This window comes from Coregonus clupeaformis, chromosome 29 (assembly GCF_020615455.1).
Source record: "Coregonus clupeaformis isolate EN_2021a chromosome 29, ASM2061545v1, whole genome shotgun sequence".
Classification (NCBI taxonomy): domain Eukaryota; kingdom Metazoa; phylum Chordata; class Actinopteri; order Salmoniformes; family Salmonidae; genus Coregonus; species Coregonus clupeaformis.
In genome coordinates, this window is record NC_059220.1 from 15,726,544 (window position 1) to 15,748,741 (window position 22,198).

The 22,198-nt window shown below is 44.1% G+C and overlaps 1 protein-coding gene across 2 annotated transcripts in view; it reads right to left on the reverse strand.

Annotated features, from left to right (window-relative positions):
• The window catches only part of LOC121544709 (A-kinase anchor protein 6), a 207,344-nt gene that overhangs the window by 58,317 nt on the left and 126,829 nt on the right, over nucleotides 1-22,198 (reverse strand). For both annotated transcript variants that reach the window (XM_041854787.1, XM_041854786.1), the window contains exons 8-9: nucleotides 16,208-16,347; nucleotides 10,218-10,338 (exon numbers count right to left, since the gene is read on the reverse strand). In XM_041854787.1, the coding sequence (XP_041710721.1) occupies nucleotides 10,218-10,338; nucleotides 16,208-16,347 (261 nt within the window). The remainder of the gene's footprint in view (nucleotides 1-10,217; nucleotides 10,339-16,207; nucleotides 16,348-22,198) is intronic.

Sequence of the window (22,198 nt, forward strand, 5' to 3'; positions counted from 1 at the left end):
GACAGCCAGGCATGGTACTCAGTCAGCAGACCTTTGATTCAGGACACATTTTAAAAAGAGGCGCTGTCACTGAAAATAAAATAGTTTTATTTATCAAAAAGGTAAAAATGTAAGCAAGCAAAGATAAGAGCTTGTTATCATTTCTGGTTAATTCAAGCACCAGCTTAGATGGAATCTAACCCTGCTTTCCCATGGTGAAGTGGTTCGGGAGGAGAGTCAAACATTACTTGAATTAAACTACAGACAGCTACTGCATTACTTCTCATGGAATACAATGTCAACAAATGAACTCTCCTCTTTTATTATGCCTTCACTATGAATTATTGAAAATGACTAATGCATCCAGCCGTGTGTGTGTGTGCACGTGTGTGTTCAACAGTGCATGTGTGTGTGGTCCACAGACTGTGTGTGCAGCCCTCCAGCAGTATCACCACAGCGTGTGTGTGTGTGTGTGCTAAACCTCAGCTCAGTGTGTAGTGTTAATGTCTGACACTGAGTGACTGGAGAGAGAGAGCCCCATGGAGCTGAATCTCCACATTAAACACCACCTGCTCCTGCCAGATACATACAACACAGCACTGCGTCACACACACACACGAACACGAACACACACACACACCTCGCTTCTGGAGTGTAGCTCCACCAACCCTAATCACACACACTTGTTGCCAGCCATAATGCAGATCAACACACACACACACAACCACACACACACACACACACACTCTCTCTCACTGATCTGAGCAGTCCTCCAACAAAACAAACAGGAATCTAGTTATCAACATTCCATTTCATTTAATTGCTTTCCATTCTGATTGTCATTCTACCTCAGATAGATACCGTGTTCTCTGTGTTCCATAGGGAGGATTACAGATAATGGCTGTCATATTCATACAGAGCTGAGCAGAGCAGAGCCACCAACTGTGCCTCTGTCACATGTGAGGTAAAGACAGAAGCAAAGTCTCTAATGTGGGAGTGACCTGAATTGTAAAAAACACACACACACACAATGGAGAATCTCCCTACCACACGCTGCAGTATTGTCTCCATTCAATGTTTGAATGAGAAGTCACATTGAATAAATATAAAAATTACATTTTATAGAACTAATACATATGCAACTAAGAAGTAAAATAGGTGAAGAATTTAATATGTTTTTTTGATGTACCTATCCAGTTTAGCATTACTCTGCTAAGTGTCCTGTGTCCTACCAACACTGCACAAAGACACTGGACTATGAGAGAGGGGATACATTGTCAAGTATATACAATATCAATATTTTAAAGAGAAATTAGCACGTAAAAAAACTCCCTGATTCAAAGTTATTAAATATTAATGAATGCATATCCCCCATAAATATTCATGAACAGATGAATATTTCAGTTGATCTCCTATGGACGAATTAGATTGCTCTTTCAGCTAATCAATAATTTGGAGGTGATTGTCATTGACGGATAACGTCAATAATGTCCAGACAAAAGATTTTAGGCCAGAAAATAAAGTTACACTCCACAACATGTAGCTTGATCATCAGTACAGATCATCGCTCGGTCTACAGTGTACATGCCAGCAATCAATGCCCCTGTGAACAACATTCTTCTTATGGATCTAGCCAAAAAGTAGAGATCAAATGTTTTAAAATACACTGCACAAAGGCCAGGGATATTCTCCTGTCTAATAGGCAGTAGCAGTGTTTCATTCCAAAGGTACCAATTCTGCTGAGGACAATAAGACAAGCAGCAGTCAAAATCACATAAGATATACAGTGAGGGAAAAAAAGTATTTGATCCCCTGCTGATTTTGTACGTTTGCCCACTGACAAAGAAATGATCAGTCTATAATTTTAATGGTAGGTTTATTTGAACAGTGAGAGACAGAATAACAACAACAAAAATCCAGAAAAACGCATGTCAAAAATGTTATAAATTGATTTGCATTTTAAATGAGGGAAATAAGTATTTGACCCCCTCTCAATTAGAAAGATTTCTGGCTCCCAGGTGTCTTTTATACAGGTAACGAGCTGAGATTCGGAGCACACTCTTAAAGGGAGGCCAAGACCAAAGAGCTCTCCAAGGATGTCAGGGACAAGATTGTAGACCTACACAAGGCTGGAATGGGCTACAAGACCATCGCCAAGCAGCTTGGTGAGAAGGTGACAACAGTTGGTGCGATTATTCGCAAATGGAAGAAACACAAAATAACTGTCAATCTCCCTCGGCCTGGGGCTCCATGCAAGTTCTCACCTTGTGGAGTTGCAATGATCATGAGAACGGTGAGGAATCAGCCCAGAACTACACGGGAGGATCTTGTCAATGATCTCAAGGCAGTTCTTGGGACCATGGTCACCAAGAAAACAATTGGTAACACACTACGCCGTGAAGGACTGAAATCCTGCAGCGCCCGCAAGGTCCCTCTGCTCAAGAAAGCACATATACAGGCCCGTCTGAAGTTTGCCAATGAACATCTGAATGATTCAGAGGAGAACTGGGTGAAAGTGTTGTGGTCAGATGAGACCAAAATCAAGCTCTTTGGCATCAACTCAACTCGCCGTGTTTGGAGGAGGAGGAATGCTGCCTATGACCCCAAGAACACCATCCCCACCGTCAAACATGGAGGTGGGAAACATTATGCTTTAGGGGTGTTTTTTCTGCTAAGGGGACAGGACAACTTCACCGCATCAAAGGGATGATGGACGGGCCATGTACTGTCAAATCTTGGGTGAGAACCTCCTTCCCTCAGCCAGGGCATTGAAAATGGGGTCGTGGGATGGGTATTCCAGCATGATAATGACCCAAAACACACGGCCAAGGCAACAAAGGAGTGGCTCAAGAAGAAGCACATTAAGGTCCTGGAGTGGCCTAGCCAGTCTCCAGACCTTAATCCCATAGAAAATCTGTGGAGGGAGCTGAAGGTTCGAGTTGCCAAACGTCAGCCTCGAAACCTTAATGACTTGGAGAAGATTTGCAAAGAGGAGTGGGACAAAATCCCTCCTGAGATGTGTGAAAACCTGGTGGCCAACTACAAGAAACGTCTGACCTCTGTGATTGCCAACAAGGGATTTGCCACCAAGTACTAAGTCATGTTTTGCAGAGGGGTCAAATACTTATTTCCCTCATTAAAATGCAAATCAATTTATAACATTTTTGACATGCGTTTTTCTGGATTTTTGTTGTTGTTATTCTGTCTCTCACTGTTCAAATAAACCTACCATTAAAATTATAGACTGATCATGTCTTTGTCAGTGGGCAAACGTACAAAATCAGCAGGGGATCAAATACATTTTTCCCTCACTGTAGGTTGGAGTCATTAAAACTCGTTTTTCAACCACTCCACAAATTTCTTGTTAACAAACTATAGTTTTGGCAAGTCGGTTAAGACATCTACTTTGTGCATGACACAAGTAATTTTTCCAACAATTGTTTACAGACAGATTATTTCACTTATAATTCACTGTATCACAATTCCAGTGGGTCAGAAGTTTATACACACTAAGTTGACTGTGCTGTTAACAGCTTGGAAAATTCCAGAAAATGATGTAATGGCTTTAGAAGCTTCTGGTAGGCTAATTGACATCATTTGAGTCAATTGGAGGTGTACCTGTGGATGTATTTCAAGGCCTACCTTCAAACTCAGTGGATCTTTGCTTGACATCATGGGAAAATCTAAATAAATCAGCCAAGACCTCAGAAGAAAATGTGTAGACCTCCACAAGTCTGGTTCATCCTTGGGAGCAATTTCCAAACGCCTGAAGGTACCACGTTCATCTGTACAAACAATAGTATGCAAGTGTAAACACCATGGGACCACGCAGCCGTCATACCGCTCAGGAAGGAGACGCGTTCTGTCTCCTAGAGATGAACGTACTTTGGTGCGAAAAGTGCAAATCAATCCCAGAACAACAGCAAAGGACCTTGTGAAGATGCTGGAGGAAACAGGTACAAAAGTATCTATATCCACAGTAAAACAAGTTCTATATCGACATAACCTGAAAGGCCGCTCAGCAAGGAAGAAGCCACTGCTCCAAAAACGCCATAAAAAAGACAGACTACGGTTTGCAACTGCACATGGGGACAAAGATCGTACTTTTTGGAGAAATGTCCTCTGGTCTGATTAAATAAAATAAAACTGTTTGGCCATAATGACCATCGTTATGTTTGGGAGGAAAAAGGGGAATGCTTGCAAGCCGAAGAACACCATCCCAACCGTGAAGCACGGGGGTGGCAGCATCATGCTGTGGGGGTGCTTTGCTGCAGGAGGGACTGGTGCACTTCACAAAATAGATGGCATCATGAGGAAGGAAAATTATGTGGATATATTGAAGCAACATCTCAAGACATCAGTCAGGAAGTTAAAGCTTGGTCGCTAATGGATCTTCCAAATGGACAATGACCCCAAGCATACTTCCAAAGTTGTGGCAAAATGGCTTAAGGACAACAAAGTCAAGGTATTGGAGTGGCCATCACAAAGCCCTGACCTCAATCCTATAGAAATTTAGTGTGCAGAACTGAAAAAGCGTGTGCGAGCAAGGAGGCCTACAAACCTGACTCAGTTACACCAGCTCTGTAAGGAAGAATGAGCCAAAATTCACCCAACTTATTGTGGGAAGCTTGTGGAAGGCTACCCGAAATGTTTGACCCAAGATAAACAATTTAAAGGCAATGCTACCAAATACTAATTGAGTGTATGTAAACTTCTGACCCACTGGGGATGTGATTAAATAAATAAAAGCTGAAATAAATCATTCTCTCTACTATTATTCTGACATTTCACATTCTTAAAATAAAGTGGTGATCCTAACTGACCTAAGGCAGGGAAGTTTTACTAGGATTAAATGTCAGGAATTGTGAAAAACTTAGTTTAAATGTATTTGGCTAGTCTGCCACTAAGGGATAGATACTAATGACACAGCTCAAATTCTCTAAATTGAAAAATGATGACATTGACGGGTTTAGGAAATGTAGTGGGAGGAACTATTGTCACAATATCTGAGATATTTCTGTTGAATTTCATAGAGGAAGGTATAATATATATAATGCTGGGCTAGGCATCGTTTTCTGAAAGTATAAAGGCTCTTTCATATAATGACAGTATAAAAGAAAAAAAGAAATGGTGTGATATTTCCTACTTTATCATTTGAGATATGACTAATGGGGAGGTCAATATGCAAGATGAGAGAGAAGATTAGTTTTGACATTGACTGTGACCTTCTGCAGTTTGGAAATGAAAATGTGTGCAGAGAGAGGAAGAGAAGGCCGTTGGGGAGCCCTTTCTTGTCATTATGTTGTTTCTAGTTCTGAAGGTGGTTATTAATTGTATTTCTTTATGATTCACAATCTGCTCTTTTGAAATATGCCATATGCTCAAAGCAATTCAAGGATGACGAATGTCAGAATCAGTACAATAAAAATAGCCTAAATTAGCTTGATTTACAACCTGTACCTCCTAGCAGTCAACCCTCTCTCCCTCAACCATGATAAAATCACCTAGCCTTGGCAAACAGCCTGCCTGCCTGCCAGCCAGCCAGCCAGCCAGCCAGTCAGCCAGCCAGCCAGCAACACAGGACCAACACACACACACGTACCTTTTTCAATCAATCCAGAGTTAGCCAGATAAAAACAGAGTGCAGATAAAAACAGAGTATGGAAAAATGTAGAACAAATGGGCAGTGTAGTACATATTTATTAGCGCTGGAGGGAGAAAAATCAATATCAAGGCCCAAATGAGTTTGTTTTAATCATGAACAAACATATTGACTTAACACAATATGGCCAGTTTTATCTATCACTAATAAAAAAAAAAAGGCGCCTATAAAGGCTGTATAAAAAAGAAGAGGAATCTTTATCTATATCTTGCTGTGTTCTACTGCTCTCTCCTATCGCTCTGCTTCTCTTTCTCTATTTCCCGCTCTCTCTTTCTTCTCTCTCCCTCTCTCTATTTCTCTCTTTCCCTCAGTGTCCTTCCTTCCATGCCTCTGAGGGAAGGAGCACCTGAAGGACAGAAGACAAGTGTGTCTGAGACCTCATATCAGAACACATGGTGCCCTGTGCGTTTCCCATCCATTCGTTTTGGCTGCAGTCTTGTCATTAACACTAGAAAGGCCTCGAGGGACCCCCCCTTTGAGTCATTTTGAAAAGTCTAATAAATACATTTCCTATATGCTTTATGTAAAAATTATACTTTGGTTGTGTTTATGAATGTCTTGGGTAAAATCAGAATACTAAAACAATTATTATTTAAAAGAACACAATAGCCTTTTCATTAGTTTATGTTACTATAGGCTATCTGTTGATGTGTGCCCATGTGTGGCACGAATGGAACAGTGGTTATTCTTGGAAAATGTTATATTTTGAAATAGAGCTCATCTCTTACATTTTGAGAGTTATTTGGCAATGGTAAGGTTTTGGAAACCTCAGAATCTGCTTTTTTGATACTATATAGAAATCAAAATGTCTTAACTGCATGTGACTCTGTAGGAGGATGGCTTATAACACATTCTGTTTGTGATATCGACATTTTTACACCATATGTGTGTTAAATAGACTTATTTAGGAAAAGTCAAGGACAGAGAGGTGCATGAATTTAAAAATGGCAGAGATATTTTAATTTTAAATTGATCTTGAGTCAACATGACTCACTTGGTTCTTCTAGTGTTAATACCTATCTCTCTTTCGTTTCCGTTGCCAGAGATCTTTTGACTTTTATGAAATGACACCTAATGGAATGTGATAAGGGGAGCTCTCTGGCAATCAGGATGCTAGCGATGGTCTGGGGGTCAGGGGATGGGTGGAGCGGAAGAGAGGTGCATGGAAAGGATTACTAAAGAACCCCTCCCCACCCCCAACCCCACTCACACACACCCCCTCTCCCAGGACCCGGCCCAAAGTTCCCTCAAGGCAGGGTGCCCGTGAGCTCTGGGGGCCCATGCGCCTGTCATCGATGTCTATAAAAATATATACAGTGGGGGAAAAAAGTATTTAGTCAGCCACCAATTGTGCAAGTTCTCCCACTTAAAAAGATGAGAGAGGCCTGTCATTTTCATCATAGGTACACGTCAACCATGACAGACAAAATTAGAACAAAAATTCCAGAAAATCACATTGTAGGATTTTTTATGAATTTATTTGCAAATTATGGTGGAAAATAAGTATTTGGTCAACAACAAAAGTTTCTCAATACTTTGTTATATACCCTTTGTTGGGAATGACACAGGTCAAACATTTTCTGTAAGTCTTCACAAGGTTTTCACACACTGTTGCTGGTATTTTGGCCCATTCCTCCATGCAGATCTCCTCTAGAGCAGTGATGTTTTGGGGCTGTCGCTGGGCAACACAGACTTTCAACTCCCTCCAAAGATTTTCTATGGGGGTTGAGATCTGGAGACTGGCTAGGCCACTCCAGGACCTTGAAATGCTTCTTACGAAGCCACTCCTTAAGGTTGCCCGGCGGTGTGTTTGGGATCATTGTCATGCTGAAAGACCCAGCCACGCTTTCATCTTCAATGACCCTTGCTGATGGAAGGAGGTTTTCACTCAAAATCTCACAATACATGGCCCCATTAATTCTTTCCTTTACACAGATCAGTCGTCCCGGTCCCTTTGCAGAAAAACAGCCCCAAAGCATGATGTTTCCACCCCCATGCTTCACAGTAGGTATGGTGTTCTTTGGATGCAACTCAGCATTCTTTGTCCTCCAAACACGACGAGTTGAGTTTTTACCAAAAAGTTATATTTTGGTTTCATCTGACCATATGACATTCTCCCAATCCTCTTCTGGATCATCCAAATGCACTCTAGCAAACTTCAGACGGGCCTGGACATGTACTGGTTTAAGCAGGGGGACACGTCTGGCACTGCAGGATTTGAGTCCCTGGCGTAGTGTGTTACTGATGGTAGGCTTTGTTACTTTGGTCCCAGCTCTCTGCAGGTCATTCACTAGGTCCCCCGTGTGGTTCTGGGATTTTTGCTCACCGCTCTTGTGATCATTTTGACCCCACGGGGTGAGATCTTGCGTGGAGCCCCAGATCGAGGGAGATTATCAGTGGTCTTGTATGTCTTCCATTTCCTAATAATTGCTCCCACAGTTGATTTCTTCAAACCAAGCTGCTTACCTATTGCAGATTCAGTCTTCCCAGCCTGGTGCAGGTCTACAATTTTGTTTCTGGTGTCCTTTGACAGCTCTTTGGTCTTGGCCATACTGGAGTTTGGAGTGTGACTGTTTGAGGTTGTGGACAGGTATCTTTTATACTGATAACAAGTTCAAACAGGTGCCATTAATACAGGTAACGAGTGGAGGACAGAGGAGCACAATTGGCCCAGCGTGGTTAGGGGAGGGTTTGGCCTGGGGGGGGCTTTACTTTGCTCATCGTGCTCTGGCGACTCCTTGTGGCGGGCCGGGAGCCTGCAGGCTGACTTCGGTCAACAGTTGAACGTGTTTCCTCCGTCACATTGGTGCAGCTGGCTTCCGGGTTAAGTGGGCGGGTGTTAAGAAGCACTGCTTGGCAGGTCATGTTTCGGAGGACGCATGACTCGACCTTCGCCTCTACCGAGCCCGTTGGGGAGTTGCAGCGATTTGACAAGATCGTAATTGGATCGCAATTGGATATCACGAAATTGGGGAGAAAAAGGGTGGTAAATGTTTTTTTAAACAAAATATACAGTCGGGTCTGCAACCTACAGGCCATGATGAAATCATTTGCACACAAAAATGCAAGGTGTCGCATACTGTTGCTGCTACAGCCAACTACATAGAAAAAGAGAGAGACAGACACAGATAAACTTTTTTCTAAGAGAAAGAAAGAGAAAGAGAAACACAGAGAGAGACGCAGCAAGGAATACTTCAGGAGAATTGTTAGGCTATTTGATGTGTCATTTTTATAATACGTTTATAAATAGCAACTAAATAGCAGCTTAATACTGTATATAGCTATAGATAGTAGGCTACACTGCATAATGAAACAATCCCTATTAAGCTAGTATATTGAGGGTGGACTGACTGTATTATTTGGCATTAATAGACTGGTTTTACGCACAACAACTTTCTATCCATGACTCATGTCATGCAGGTTCTAGTAGCCTATACAAGACAGTTCTATATTAGAGAAAAAAAATTAGCTGGTAGCTGATTATTATGCTGTTGCATCTAACATTAATTTTACAATCTGCATTGTTTGAACTTCCAAATTGAATTACTGAACAAGTAATTATATGATTTGACGCCAGCCAGCAGTCTACATGGCAACATTGGGCTCCCGAGTGACGCAGTGGTCTAAGGCACTGCATCTCAGTGCTTGAGGCGTCACAACAGACCCCTGGTTCGATTCCAGGCTGTATCACAACCGTCCGTGATTGGGAGTCCCATAGGACGGCGCACAGTGTCATCCGGGTTTGGCCGATGTAGGCCGTCATTGTAAATAAGAATCTGTTCTTAACTGACTTGCCTAGTTAAATAAAGGTAAAAATAAAAATAAAAATTGTGACACCATGTATAGCTTTGTGAAAAGTTATGCTAAACATGAGAACATGACGACCAAATAGGCCTACCAATAAACAGTTATCCATTAGCTAAAGCAAAGCTAAGCCCTGGCACCACAGAAGAAAGCCTATCATCGATTCGATAGGCAGACGCATAGACGTGTCGCAATTTCAGCACCATGGACAGCGATCAGTAGTTTATACTTTGTGAGTGGCTGTCTGGCTGACGCATTCCATTGCAGGGGGGAGCTCAGTTGGTAGAGCATGGCGCTTGCCATGCCAGGGTTGTGGGTTCGATTCCCACGGGGGGCCAGTATGAAAAATGTATGCACTCACTAACTGTAAGTCGCTCTGGATAAGAGCGTCTGCTAAATTACTAAAATGTAAATGTAAAAATGGGTCCAGAAAACTGTGAACGCCAGTGACCACCATCCAGACATCATCGTAGAGCACCACCATCCACTCAGTAACAGCCATCCAGTAACAGACATCCAGTAACATCCAGTTACAGCCAGCCAGTACCCCCCAGCCAACCATCCAGTAACAGCCAGCTGGCCAGTTAGTCAGTCAGTAACAGTTAGTCAGTCAGTCAGTCAGCCAGCCAGTAACAGTCAGTCAATAACAGTCCATCAGTAACAGTCAGTCAGCCAGCCAGTAACAATCAGTCAGTAACAGTTAGTCAGCCAGTCAGTCAGTCAGGTAGTCAGTCAGCCAGCCAGTAAAAGTCAGTCAGTAACAGCCACTCACCTTGTAGAGATGCTGCTGCTGCTCCTCTGACATCATCAGCTCGTGGCTGTCCATCACCACAGAGTCCATGTCCATAAGCCAATCCCAGAGCTCCTGGAAGTCAGACTCAAACTCCTGCAGACTGGAGTCCAGGAAGGAGGAAGGAGAGGAAGGATGGAGGAGAGGTAGGAGGGGATAAGAGAGGAGGAGGAGAGAGGAGAGGGAGGAGGGAAGAGAGGAGGGAGGGGAGGAGAGGAGGGAGGAGGAGAGGAGGGAGGAGGAGAGGAGGGAGGAGAGGAGGGAGGAGGGGGAAGAGGACAAGGAGAAGGAGCTGGGGTTAGAGACGAAGTGCCTGTGAAATATCCTGCAGAACATACCGACTGACACATCCTCACTACCCCCACCAAACGCCCATCACCTAATGTCCACCTCCTCCCCAGATTCACCATCACCTAATGTCCAACTCCTCCCCAGCTTCACCATCACCTAATGTCCACCTCCTACCCAGCTTCACCATCACCTAATGTCCACCTCCTCCCAAGCTTCACCGTCACCTAATGTCCACCTCCTACCCAGCTTCACCATCACCTAATGTCCACCTCCTCCCCAGATTCACCATCACCTAATGTCCACCTCCTCCCCAGCTTCACCATCACCTAATGTCCACCTCCTCCCCAGCTTCACCAACACCTAATGTCCACCTCCTCCCCAGCTTCACCATCACCTAATGTCCACCTCCTCCCCAGCTTCACCATCACCTAATGTCCACCTCCTCCCCAGCGTCACCATCACCTAATGTCCACCTCCTCCCCAGCTTCACCATCACTTAATGTCCACCTCCTCCCCAGCCTCACCATCACCTAATGTCCACCTCCTCCCCAGCGTCACCGCCAGGTTAAAAAGATGGATAGAAAGGCAGCAGGATATTTGACAAGCGGTGTTAATTACTGCTGGCCCAGTAGTAGAGCTCCGGGTTCAGGAGGAGTGAACAGGGTTAGACGCATACTGGATCTCTGACCAAGCTAGTGAGTGACACCTCTACAGCACAGAAACATCTTAATTAAACATGACTTCAACTCTGCTTCCTCCCTTCTTCCAACCCTCCACACATGCCTCCCTCCCCTTCCATCACTCCCTCCCGCCCTCTGTCACACCCCAATCTCTAGTTCCCCCTCCCCAGGACCCTGACATGAAATAACATAAAATATTTATGAAATTAACATGGGTAATTGCTCACACATACACATTATCGTCAGGGCTTTGGTTAGGTTTTTAAGCTCGGCGGGTGGCTACATGTTATTAAACATTAGTGGTTCAAATTGTTTTGGAATTCATCCGGGCTGCTCTGGACAGAGTTGTGTCAGGCTGCCGATGTCGTTCCATTCCCTTTCCTCGCCTCACATTCACAAAACAGTCGAATGGAAACTACTATGAATGAGATTACATAAATAACCATAAAACACACACTCTCTACTTTAATTTATAGCAGCAACAAAGTTAAAACAGGAGCGGTATTGAGTTTGGGCTTAGTACTACAAACTGTATGTCATTTCAACGAGCATGGCGGAGCTCTATGTATGAGCATTTTCGAGTTTACCGTATACATCGTCCAACCAAATACTTACTTGCAGGTTCCTTCTCGACAATGAAACAACAATAAGAAATAAGAAAAGAGAAGAATATGAACATAAAGTAAATGTCTCAGTAGAATAGAATAAACATTTTAGCATCAGTATAATACAGGAAGGCACCATTTATAGTCCACTATTTACACGTGTATCTGGGAAGGGGGGATTGGGGGGCAAGTGTATAAATTGAGCAGTATAATAAGAGTCTGATAGCAGCAGTTGTGATTTGTTCTAAGGTGCGGAGAATCAGAGCAGGTGGTCAGTCCAGTTCAAGTGTTCAGCAGTCTTGGCTCGTAGATAGAATTTGTCTCTGAGCCTGTTGGTATCAGACCTCATGCTCCAATAACGTCTGCCCGACGGTAAGGGAGAGAACAGCTCGTGGCTGGGGTGTGTGGGGTCCTTGATGATGCTGCGAGCCTTCCTCAGGCACCATTTCGAGTAGATGTCCTGGATGGGTGGCGGCATGGTCCCAGTGACGTACTGGGCACTCTTCACCACCTGCCGGAGGGCCTTGCGGTCGTGGACAGAGCAATTCCCGTACCAGGCCTTGATGCAACCGGTCAGGACGCTCTCGATGGTGCAGCAGTAGTATTTGGAGAGAACCCGGGGTGGCATGCCGAATTTCTTCAGCCGCATTAGGAAGTAGAGACGCTGTTGCGACCTCTTGACAAGAGTGGTGGTGTTGTTTGTGTCCTTTGTGATGTGGACGCAGAGGAACTTAAAACTCAAGCAGACATTGATTAAACAAAATGACACCGGGGTAAATATGGACATTTAAGTCCTTGTTATACAGAAGACATGTATCATAACAAAACAGGGGAGACAGGAAATAGGAAACTGTGTGACAAGTAAAGCCTCAGACGAAGAAAGTCACCCTAAGGCATTACATTCCACAACTTATTATACGGATGCTGCCGTACGGCTTTTTAAACAGATAAATACGTTACAATATTCCTTTGGCGATATATATATATTTCCCGTCAATACAAAAATAAATGCATGTAGAACAAGATATCTGTGGGCATCTAACCAAACAAACAAATCAGGGAATAAAATCAAGGCTCACACAGCAGGATCCATTTGTCAGAGCTACTTTATAGCCTTTTGAACTGTCAGAATATTTCTCTGTCAGTTGCCTTGGTTGTGTACAAAGCACTTACTGTACTGTGGGTGGGTGCTACCTCTGTGGGTGGGTGGGTGGTGCTACCTCTGTGGGTGGGTGGGTGCTACCTCTGTGGATGTGTGGGTGGGTGGGTTCTACCTCTGTGGATGGGTGGGTGGGTGCTACCTCTGTGGATGTGTGGGTGGGTGGGTTCTACCTCTGTGGATGGGTGGGTGGGTGCTACCTCTGTAGATGTGTGGGTGGGTGGGTGCTACCTCTGTGGATGGGTGGGTGGGTGCTACCTCTGTGGATGGGTGGGTGGGTGCTACCTCTGTGGATGTGTGGGTGGGTGGGTTCTACCTCTGTTGATGGGTGGGTGGGTGCTACCTCTGGGTGGGTGGGTGAGTGGGTGCCACTCGGTGGGTGGGTGGGTGCTACCTCTGTGGGTGGTTGGGTGGGTGGGTTCTACCTCTGTGGATGTGTGGGTGGGTGGGTTCTACCTCTGTGGATGGGTGGGTGGGTGCTACCTCTGTGGATGTGTGGGTGGGTGGGTTCTACCTCTGTGGATGGGTGGGTGGGTGCTACCTCTGTAGATGTGTGGGTGGGTGGGTGCTACCTCTGTGGATGGGTGGGTGGGTGCTACCTCTGTAGATGTGTGGGTGGGTGGGTGCTATCTCTGTGGATGGGTGGGTGGTGCTACCTCTGTGGATGGGTGGTGGGTGCTACCTCTGTGGATGTGTGGGTGGGTGGGTTCTACCTCTGTTGATGGGTGGGTGGGTGCTACCTCTGTGGGTGGGTGGGTGGGTGGGTGCTACCTCTGTGGATGGGTGGGTGGGTGCTACCTCTGTGGGTGGTTGGGTCGGTGGGTGCTACCTCTGTGGATGGGTGGGTGGGTGGGTGCTACCTCGGTGGGTGGGTGGGTGCTACCTCTGTGGATGGGTGGGTGGGTGCTACCTCGGTGGGTGGGTGGGTGCTACCTCTGTGGGTGGTTGGGTGGGTGGGTGGGTGCTACCTCGATGGGTGGGTGGGTGGGTGCTACCTCGGTGGGTGGGTGGGTGCTACCTCTGTGGGTGGTTGGGTGGGTGGGTGGGTGCTACCTCGATGGGTGGGTGGGTGGGTGCTACCTCGGTGGGTGGGTGGGTGGGTGCTGCACACTACAGCCCCAGCCTGACAGAAACGCTAGCGTCTGAAATGGATGCATTTCCCTCCTCTATTCTTTTCAAATCCATTTAACATCAATCTCAGAGGAGTGCTGGCTGCCTGATAGGAGAGCAGTGCTAGATACTGTACCTAATGCGACACCACCGCCTATCACTTGAGCCACTGTGTCTCCGAGCAATGGGAAGGAAAGTTTGGACGCTTTACTGACACTCCTCACATCTCATTTAAAGTGACACTTTTATAGAAAGGCCCTTCTAATTCCGTCAGTTGCTAATGAGGGAATTTAACATCTAACATCTATCCCTGTATGGTGCCTTTAAACAGGCAGGGCTGTCTTAGGCTGTGACTCTGAAATGGCTCCCTATTAACTATATAGAACTCTGGCGCACTATAGGGAATAGGACAGGGGCTTTGGCCAAAAGCAGTGCACTATACAGGGAATAGGGTGCCATTCCGGACACACATCTTAGAGAAATCTCCCCTTGGCCTCTCCTTAGGTGGAGCCTTTTGAGTCCCTCTCTCAGTCTCAGTCTCAGTGAATGGCAGTAGTCCCGTATTTATCAGCTTCAAGGTTCAGAGGTGTGCTAGTGAGTCGACAGGCAGGAAAACGCAGCGGCGGGTCAGCCAGCAAGAGGAGAGGAGAGGCAGCCCCGGCTATAGATTTCGACAGCTCCTCCCCGAAGACATGCAAAGGTAAGGGCCAAAGAGTCAAAACAATGAATCCTTGAGCAGGCAGCCATCATTAAAATTCAAAGGTTCATTATGGTTTTCCACAAAATAAATCATTACAATGAGAGGCTTAAAAGGATTAAAATGAGGCTTCAAAGCCAAGGGAGGGGAGTCAGCTAGGTCTGCTGCAGGAATGACTGGGGAGCAGGAGACAAAGACAGAAATGGAACCTGCCTACCTCCCTACCTATCTACCACTCAGGTTACTGTTGAATAATCTGTGGTCGAATAATCCTTTAAAATTCAGTTACTAACATGGGTTAGAGGAAAGGCTTTTTCCAATTACATATATAATAACTGTTCTAAAATCAGAAGACACAGAAATGTAGCTTACCTACCAGTGGTGGCTGGTGGGTGGAGATATCGGAGGACGAGCTCATTGTAATGGCTGGAATGGAATAAATAGAACGGTATCTTTTATAGATACAATGTGTTTGATACATTTCCATTCCAGCCTTCACAATGTGCCTGTCCTCCTTTATCTTTGCCCACCGGCCTCCTCTGCTACCTACCACTAAGGGTACTGTGTTGAATAATCTGTGGTCATATAATCCTTTAACATTCACTTATGAACATGGGTCCACTTCAGGCTTTAGAGGAAAGGCTTTTACCAATGACATGTATAAAACCATTATTGTTCAAAAATCCTGTACAACTTGTATTGGTTTTGGTGTACAGGTACGAACAACAGCTCTGTGCTTGGTGTCCATTATGTCCACTCACATTTTTCCATTGCTTATCATCAGCACAACAAACATACCTCTCCCATTCCTAGTCTTTGAAGTGTGTATTTTCCCAGTGTGTGGAACAGTAGCTTGTGTAGTACAGTAGCTAGCTTCTGTGTGTTAGTGATAACCACTGGGGGAGAGAGACCCTCAAAGTAAGGCATGAAACATGACAAAGAGCTGTGCTGAGCTTCTGCTGTACACAGCAGATTACAATGTTAAGAACGTAAGGCCCGAATGAAAAAGTGTGTGTGAGATCTCATTCCATTGTGAATAAACAGAATGCTTAAATTGACAGACCAACTTCTTTTGTAGAAAGAGAAAGCCTTATTCTTCTTCTTTGCAAGAGACCACATTATTTTGTCCCGAGCTTTAGTGGTTATAGTGGTAGCAAGAATAAACAGTCATCATTGAGATGCTTCCATTTTCTGTACAGTATATTTCTCTATTTCAAAATAAAAGACACCATTTCAAAATAAAATACCAAGTAAAAAAAAAAAAAAAACATGTTCCCAGTATGGGCTGGCTCATACAGTAGGCTACCTAAATTGATGACATCTGATTGTTGAACTGTATAACATAATCCAGTGAGTCCCCATAAGTATGGTGGCCCTGAGGATCAATGGTGAGGTACAGTGGTCCTAAGGGGTCAATGGTGGCGACCTACCTGTTGTTCTTGGGCATCTGTGGGTAATCCCTCCCAGTCCTCCTGATGGTGGCAGTGCAATACTGCTGGCTCTTCAGCTTCAGACTCAGCTGGTCCAGGGCATCCCTCTGAGCCTCCCAGTGGCTCTGCAGCAACCCCCCCTGATAACACAACACATCAAAGGACACATTAGGGTAATGTTCATTAGGCACAAAACTTTAGAAAATGAGCTGAAACAAAGAGGGACCACCTGGATATTTTTGTTTTCTGTTTAAGAATGTTTGAAAACATTTCGCTATGGTGTGACCTACTGAACAAGACCCAGAAATGGGAAACTAAAGACATTCTGGTAAACAAAGGTTGTTATATTGTCAGATATTATATTATGTTGATATGAGTGTATAATTCTCAACACAACATTGGTTATTAGCTTTATACAAACGCCTGCCACTGATATAACAAGTGTGATTGGTGGTTACTTGAAGAAGATGTCCTATGCATTAAAGATGATGGACATAATCAAGAGCCCAACAGATTGTCCACTAGACAAACGCACAGCCCTGTTGTACTGTAGGAATATCAAATACCAGAATACAGCAACATTACCAAAGTGCTTCTATTTAGATCAGGAATTCTGAGCATCAGACAATCAGAAATCCACGCAGGCCTTTCAGTGGATCTTTAATTGCATAAAAAATGTATAGAGATGAACAACCCCCCGCCCAGCAAGCTTGGTTTTTCCTCATTCCTCTTAAACACTGTATAAACTGTTTTTTGTTTGCGTGCCGTCGAAACCGTTTTGTCTATTTTGCAGATGCCTCTACAAAGGTCAAACAATTCCATGAATCCAAACTGCTCCTCAATCAAAAGCACACTCGATAATAAACAAGTAAATCAACAGCGTGTGTGTGTGTGTGCGTGCGTGAGAGAGAGAGAGAGAGAGTGTGTGTGTGTGTGTGTAAGAGAGTGTGTGTGTGTGTGTGTGTGAGAGAGAGTGTGAGAGAGTGTGTGTGAGTGTGAGAGAGAGAGTGCGTGTGTATGTGTGTGTGTGTTATATGAAACTCAACAGTCCGCTCTGCTCATTTGGGAAGAATGAAATGAACCTAACTAACTAGGAGCTCCAAGAAAATGAGCGGCGACAACTGTGCCGGCGAGTTATCCTTCTCCTTCCCGCCTCAAAGGAATTTCATTTCTGATTCACTCAACCCGCTCACGGGCGGCGTGTCAGGATCCTAATGACCAAATCTGATTGGAGCTGCTTACACACACAATAATGACTAATGCAGACTACAGACAAACACAATTTAGCACCAGCCACCTTGAGTTGGAGAACAGTGTATCATCTGTGGCTTACAGGAGGACTCTCCATGACTTGGTTGGCTTCCCAGTTTGAAGGATCTTGAAGAGTTTGGAATTATATGGGTTTTGTTTTGTCCCTCTCAAACTAGCCGGATTTATAGTTCAGTTCTATTTTAATACTGACGTCTATAAATCTATGCACGTTATATTTATAAGTTATAAAAACAGGATACGGCTCCAGTAGTAGGGGAATGTTAGTTAGTTAGCAAGGCAATGAAAAGCATGAGCTGTTAGTAGAGGTGCTTACTAATGGCGAGTAAACTGCAGGCTATCAAAATAAAGAGGTGCACACTCTATATACAAGCTTCCAGTAATTTATAACCACCACAAAGTTTTAACTGGCAGCTTATATATTCATGGGTTGCATGTTTCGTCACAATATTGTTTTGAACGTTCATTTTGGACTGATACCTGACTGAGCATTCTACTCAATGCATCGTCATTGAGCGCTGATGAAGATTTCATCCAAAGTGCATTACAGTGGCTTGGAAATACAATGACATTCATAAGGAGGCAAATAATTAGTAGGAAAATCTTTTGTCATCATTTTGATAAAGCGGTCTGAATACTTTCCGAATGCACTGCATTATACTATACTAAACCTATACCATACCTATGGCATAATTATTTCCTATACCATACATTTTACATTTACGTCATTTAGCAGACGCTCTTATCCAGAGCGACTTACAGTTAGTGAGTGCATACATTTTTCATACTGGCCCCCCGTGGGAATCGAACCCACAACCCTGGTGTTGCAAACGCCATGCTCTACCAACTGAGCTACACAGGGCCCTATACCTATATACCTATATCATATACCTATACTATACCATACCTGTACCATAAGTCAATACTATAATGATGACCTCTACCAGATCTGCCTGTACAGTTCATCCTCAGTAGAACCTTGGAATCAATGCTCCACACACCGGAGATCACATGATATAAGCAACAATTCCTTCCAGTCTAAAATGCTTTGTGTTGATAATATCCTAGTTATGGAAAAAAATAAGACAGTTCACCATTTAAATAGAGAAAGCAGCACATCAACACCACACATCAACAGCTATTTCCATCAACCATCTGATATGGCTTCTTTTCAGCAATGATTTGCAAGGAGATATCTCTATATAGAATAACCCTGTGAATTGTTGATGGCATGGTTGGTTGTGATTTTCTTGCAATCCCTTCCAGCCTGTTTAAACTTCTGCTTATTCAGAAATGCAGACAGGGGGATTTGGGGTGGGCGCTGCATCCAGTATTCTTATTATTCAAACCTGCGCTGCTCGCTCACGCTGTAAAAACACACCTCTCTTGCCTTTAAACTGCAAATGTGCAAAGGTATCAATATACATTTGGATCATTTTATCAATACTTAGATCTGCCTCGCAAGAGAGAGGGCAGACTCAGATATGAGGATCTGCTAAATCAAGCCATTTTAGGAGCTTTTTGTTTACTGTACTGGGCCTGATAACTACACATCTCCTTCTAGAACTATAGATATCCTTCTAGAGCTAGATATCTCCTTCTAGAGATAGATATCTTCTATAACTAGATATCTCCTGCTAGAGCTAGATATATCTTTCTAGAACTAGATATCTCCTTCTAGCGCTAGAAATATCCTTCTAGAACTAGAGATCTTCTAGAGCTAGATATCTCCTTCTAGAACTAGAGATCTTCTAGAACTAGATACCTCCTTCTAGAACTAGATATCCAGGGGCAATGCCTGCTGCTTTGATTGTCAATCAACCAACCAGGCAGGCAATCAGAGTTCTATCAACGTCATCAGCTGTTTCCTTTGCCTTCAGATACCGATACCATCACATACTATTTCAATTATCAGCTCTACTATAGGCTCTCATAGACAAGGCTGGAAAATATCAAATGTAATCAATAATACAACTGTAGCTCCCAGCACTGGATATTTGGTGTATATGTGGTGTCTGGATATATAGCTCATAGATAGATAAAATAGATAGATACATCCTTGATCGTGGTTTTCAAAGTTTCTCTGAACTTTAATACAGAATGGAGTTGACCTTCCCATACAATGAGCATGAATAAAACTAATAAAGGAAGATGCAACACAACAGAACAGCATATTGATTCGACATTCAGAAAACATTCAGAAAGAATGTCCATTGATACCAATCCAAGACCAAATGTGACAATCACTTTGGTGGTTGATTCTTATGGAGATATGAAATGAGATATTGAAGCATATAGGCCCAATTCAGTTCTCATTCAATCTTTTTGTAATCCCTGCAAAATAAATAAGGTAATATAGGAGAACAATGGTAAAGCCCTCAAAGCCCAATAAAACAAATACAGTGGGGAAAAAAAGTATTTAGTCAGCCACCAATTGTGCAAGTTCTCCCACTTAAAAAGATGAGAGAGGCCTGTAATTTTCATCATAGGTACACGTCAACTATGACAGACAAATTGAGATTTTTTTTCCCAGAAAATCACATTGTAGGATTTTTAATGAATTTATTTGCAAATTATGGTGGAAAATAAGTCTTTGGTCACCTACAAACAAGCAAGATTTCTGGCTCTCACAGACCTGTAACTTCTTCTTTAAGAGGCTCCTCTGTCCTCCACTCGTTACCTGTATTAATGGCACCTGTTTGAACTTGTTATCAGTATAAAAGACACCTGTCCACAACCTCAAACAGTCACACTCCAAACTCCACTATGGCCAAGACCAAAGAGCTGTCAAAGGACACCAGAAACAAAATTGTAGACCTGCACCAGGCTGGGAAGACTGAATCTGCAATAGGTAAGCAGCTTGGTTTGAAGAAATCAACTGTGGGAGCAATTATTAGGAAATGGAAGACATACAAGACCACTGATAATCTCCCTCGATCTGGGGCTCCACGCAAGATCTCACCCCGTGGGGTCAAAATGATCACAAGAACGGTGAGCAAAAATCCCAGAACCACACGGGGGGACCTAGTGAATGACCTGCAGAGAGCTGGGACCAAAGTAACAAAGCCTACCATCAGTAACACACTACACCGCCAGGGACTCAAATCCTGCAGTGCCAGACGTGTCCCCTGCTTAAGTCAGTACATGTCCAGGCCCGTCTGAAGTTTGCTAGAGTGCATTTGGATGATCCAGAAGAGGGATTGGGAGAATGTCATATGGTCAGATGAAACCAAAATATAACTTTTTGGTAAAAACTCAACTCGTCGTGTTTGGAGGACAAATAATGCCTACTGTGAAGCATGGGGGTGGAAACATCATGCTTTGGGGCTGTTTTTCTGCAAAGGGACCAGGACGACTGATCCGTCTAAAGGAAAGAATGAATGGGGCTATGTATCGTGAGATTTTGAGTGAAAACCTCCTTCCATCAGCAAGGGCATTGAAGATGAAACGTGGCTGGGTCTTTCAGCATGACAATGATCCCAAACACACCGCCCGGGCAACGAAGGAGTGGCTTCGTAAGAAGCATTTCAAGGTCCTGGAGTGGCCTAGCCAGTCTGCAGATCTCAACCCCATAGAAAATCTTTGGAGGGAGTTGAAAGTCCGTGTTCCCCAGCGACAGCCCCAAAACATCACTGCTCTAGAGGAGATCTGCATGGAGGAATAGGCCAAAATACCAGCAACAGTGTGTGAAAACCTTGTGAAGACTTACAGAAAACGTTTGACCTGTGTCATTGCCAACAAAGGGTATATAACAAAGTATTGAGAAACTTTTGTTATTGACCAAATACTTATTTTTCACCATAATTTGCAAATAAATTCATAAAAAATCCTACAATGTGATTTTCTGGATTTTTTTCTTCTCATTTTGTCTGTCATAGTTGACGTGTACCTATGATGAAAATTACAGGCCTCTCTCATCTTTTTAAGTGGGAGAACTTGCACAATTGGTGGCTGACTAAATACTTTTTCTCCCCACTGTATAAGGAATAAGAGAAGCTATGAGTATACATTCTGTGATATTTGTATTTGTATTTATTAGGGATCCCCATTAGCAGCAGCTACTCTTCCTGGGGTCCAAACATATTAAAGCACTTACATTACATATAAAACAAAAGATAAAACAGTACATCATATAACATTATTACACCACTACAATACAAAATGTTTAATACCACCATACAACAATATCACAATGTGTGTGTATGCGTGTGTCTGTACCTTTGTGTGTGTCTTTTCACAGTCCCCGTTGTTCCATAAGGTGTATTTTTACCTGTTAAAAAAAATCTGATTCTACTGCTTGCATTAGTTACCTGATGTGGAATAGAGTTCCATGTAGTCATGGCTCTATGTAGTAATGTGCGCCTCCCATAGTCTGTTCTGGACTTGGGGACTGTGAAGAGACCTCTGGTGGCATGTCCTGTGGGGTATGCATGGGTCTCCGAGCCTGGGGTGCGGGTCGCCAGCCCGGCCCGGCCTGTTCCTGCCCCTAGCACCAAGCCTGTGGTGCGCGTCGCCTGCCCGGCCCTGCCTGTTCCTGCCCCTCGCACCAAAACTGTGGTGCACGTCGCCAGCCCGGTCCGGCCCGTTCCTGCTCCCCGCACCAAGTCAGTGGTGCGCGTCGTCAGCCCGGTCCGGCCCATTCCTGCTCCCCGCACCAAGCCTGTGGTGCACGTCGTCAGTCCGGCACAGCCCGTGCCTGTTTCACCGGTGCCTGGTCAGGTA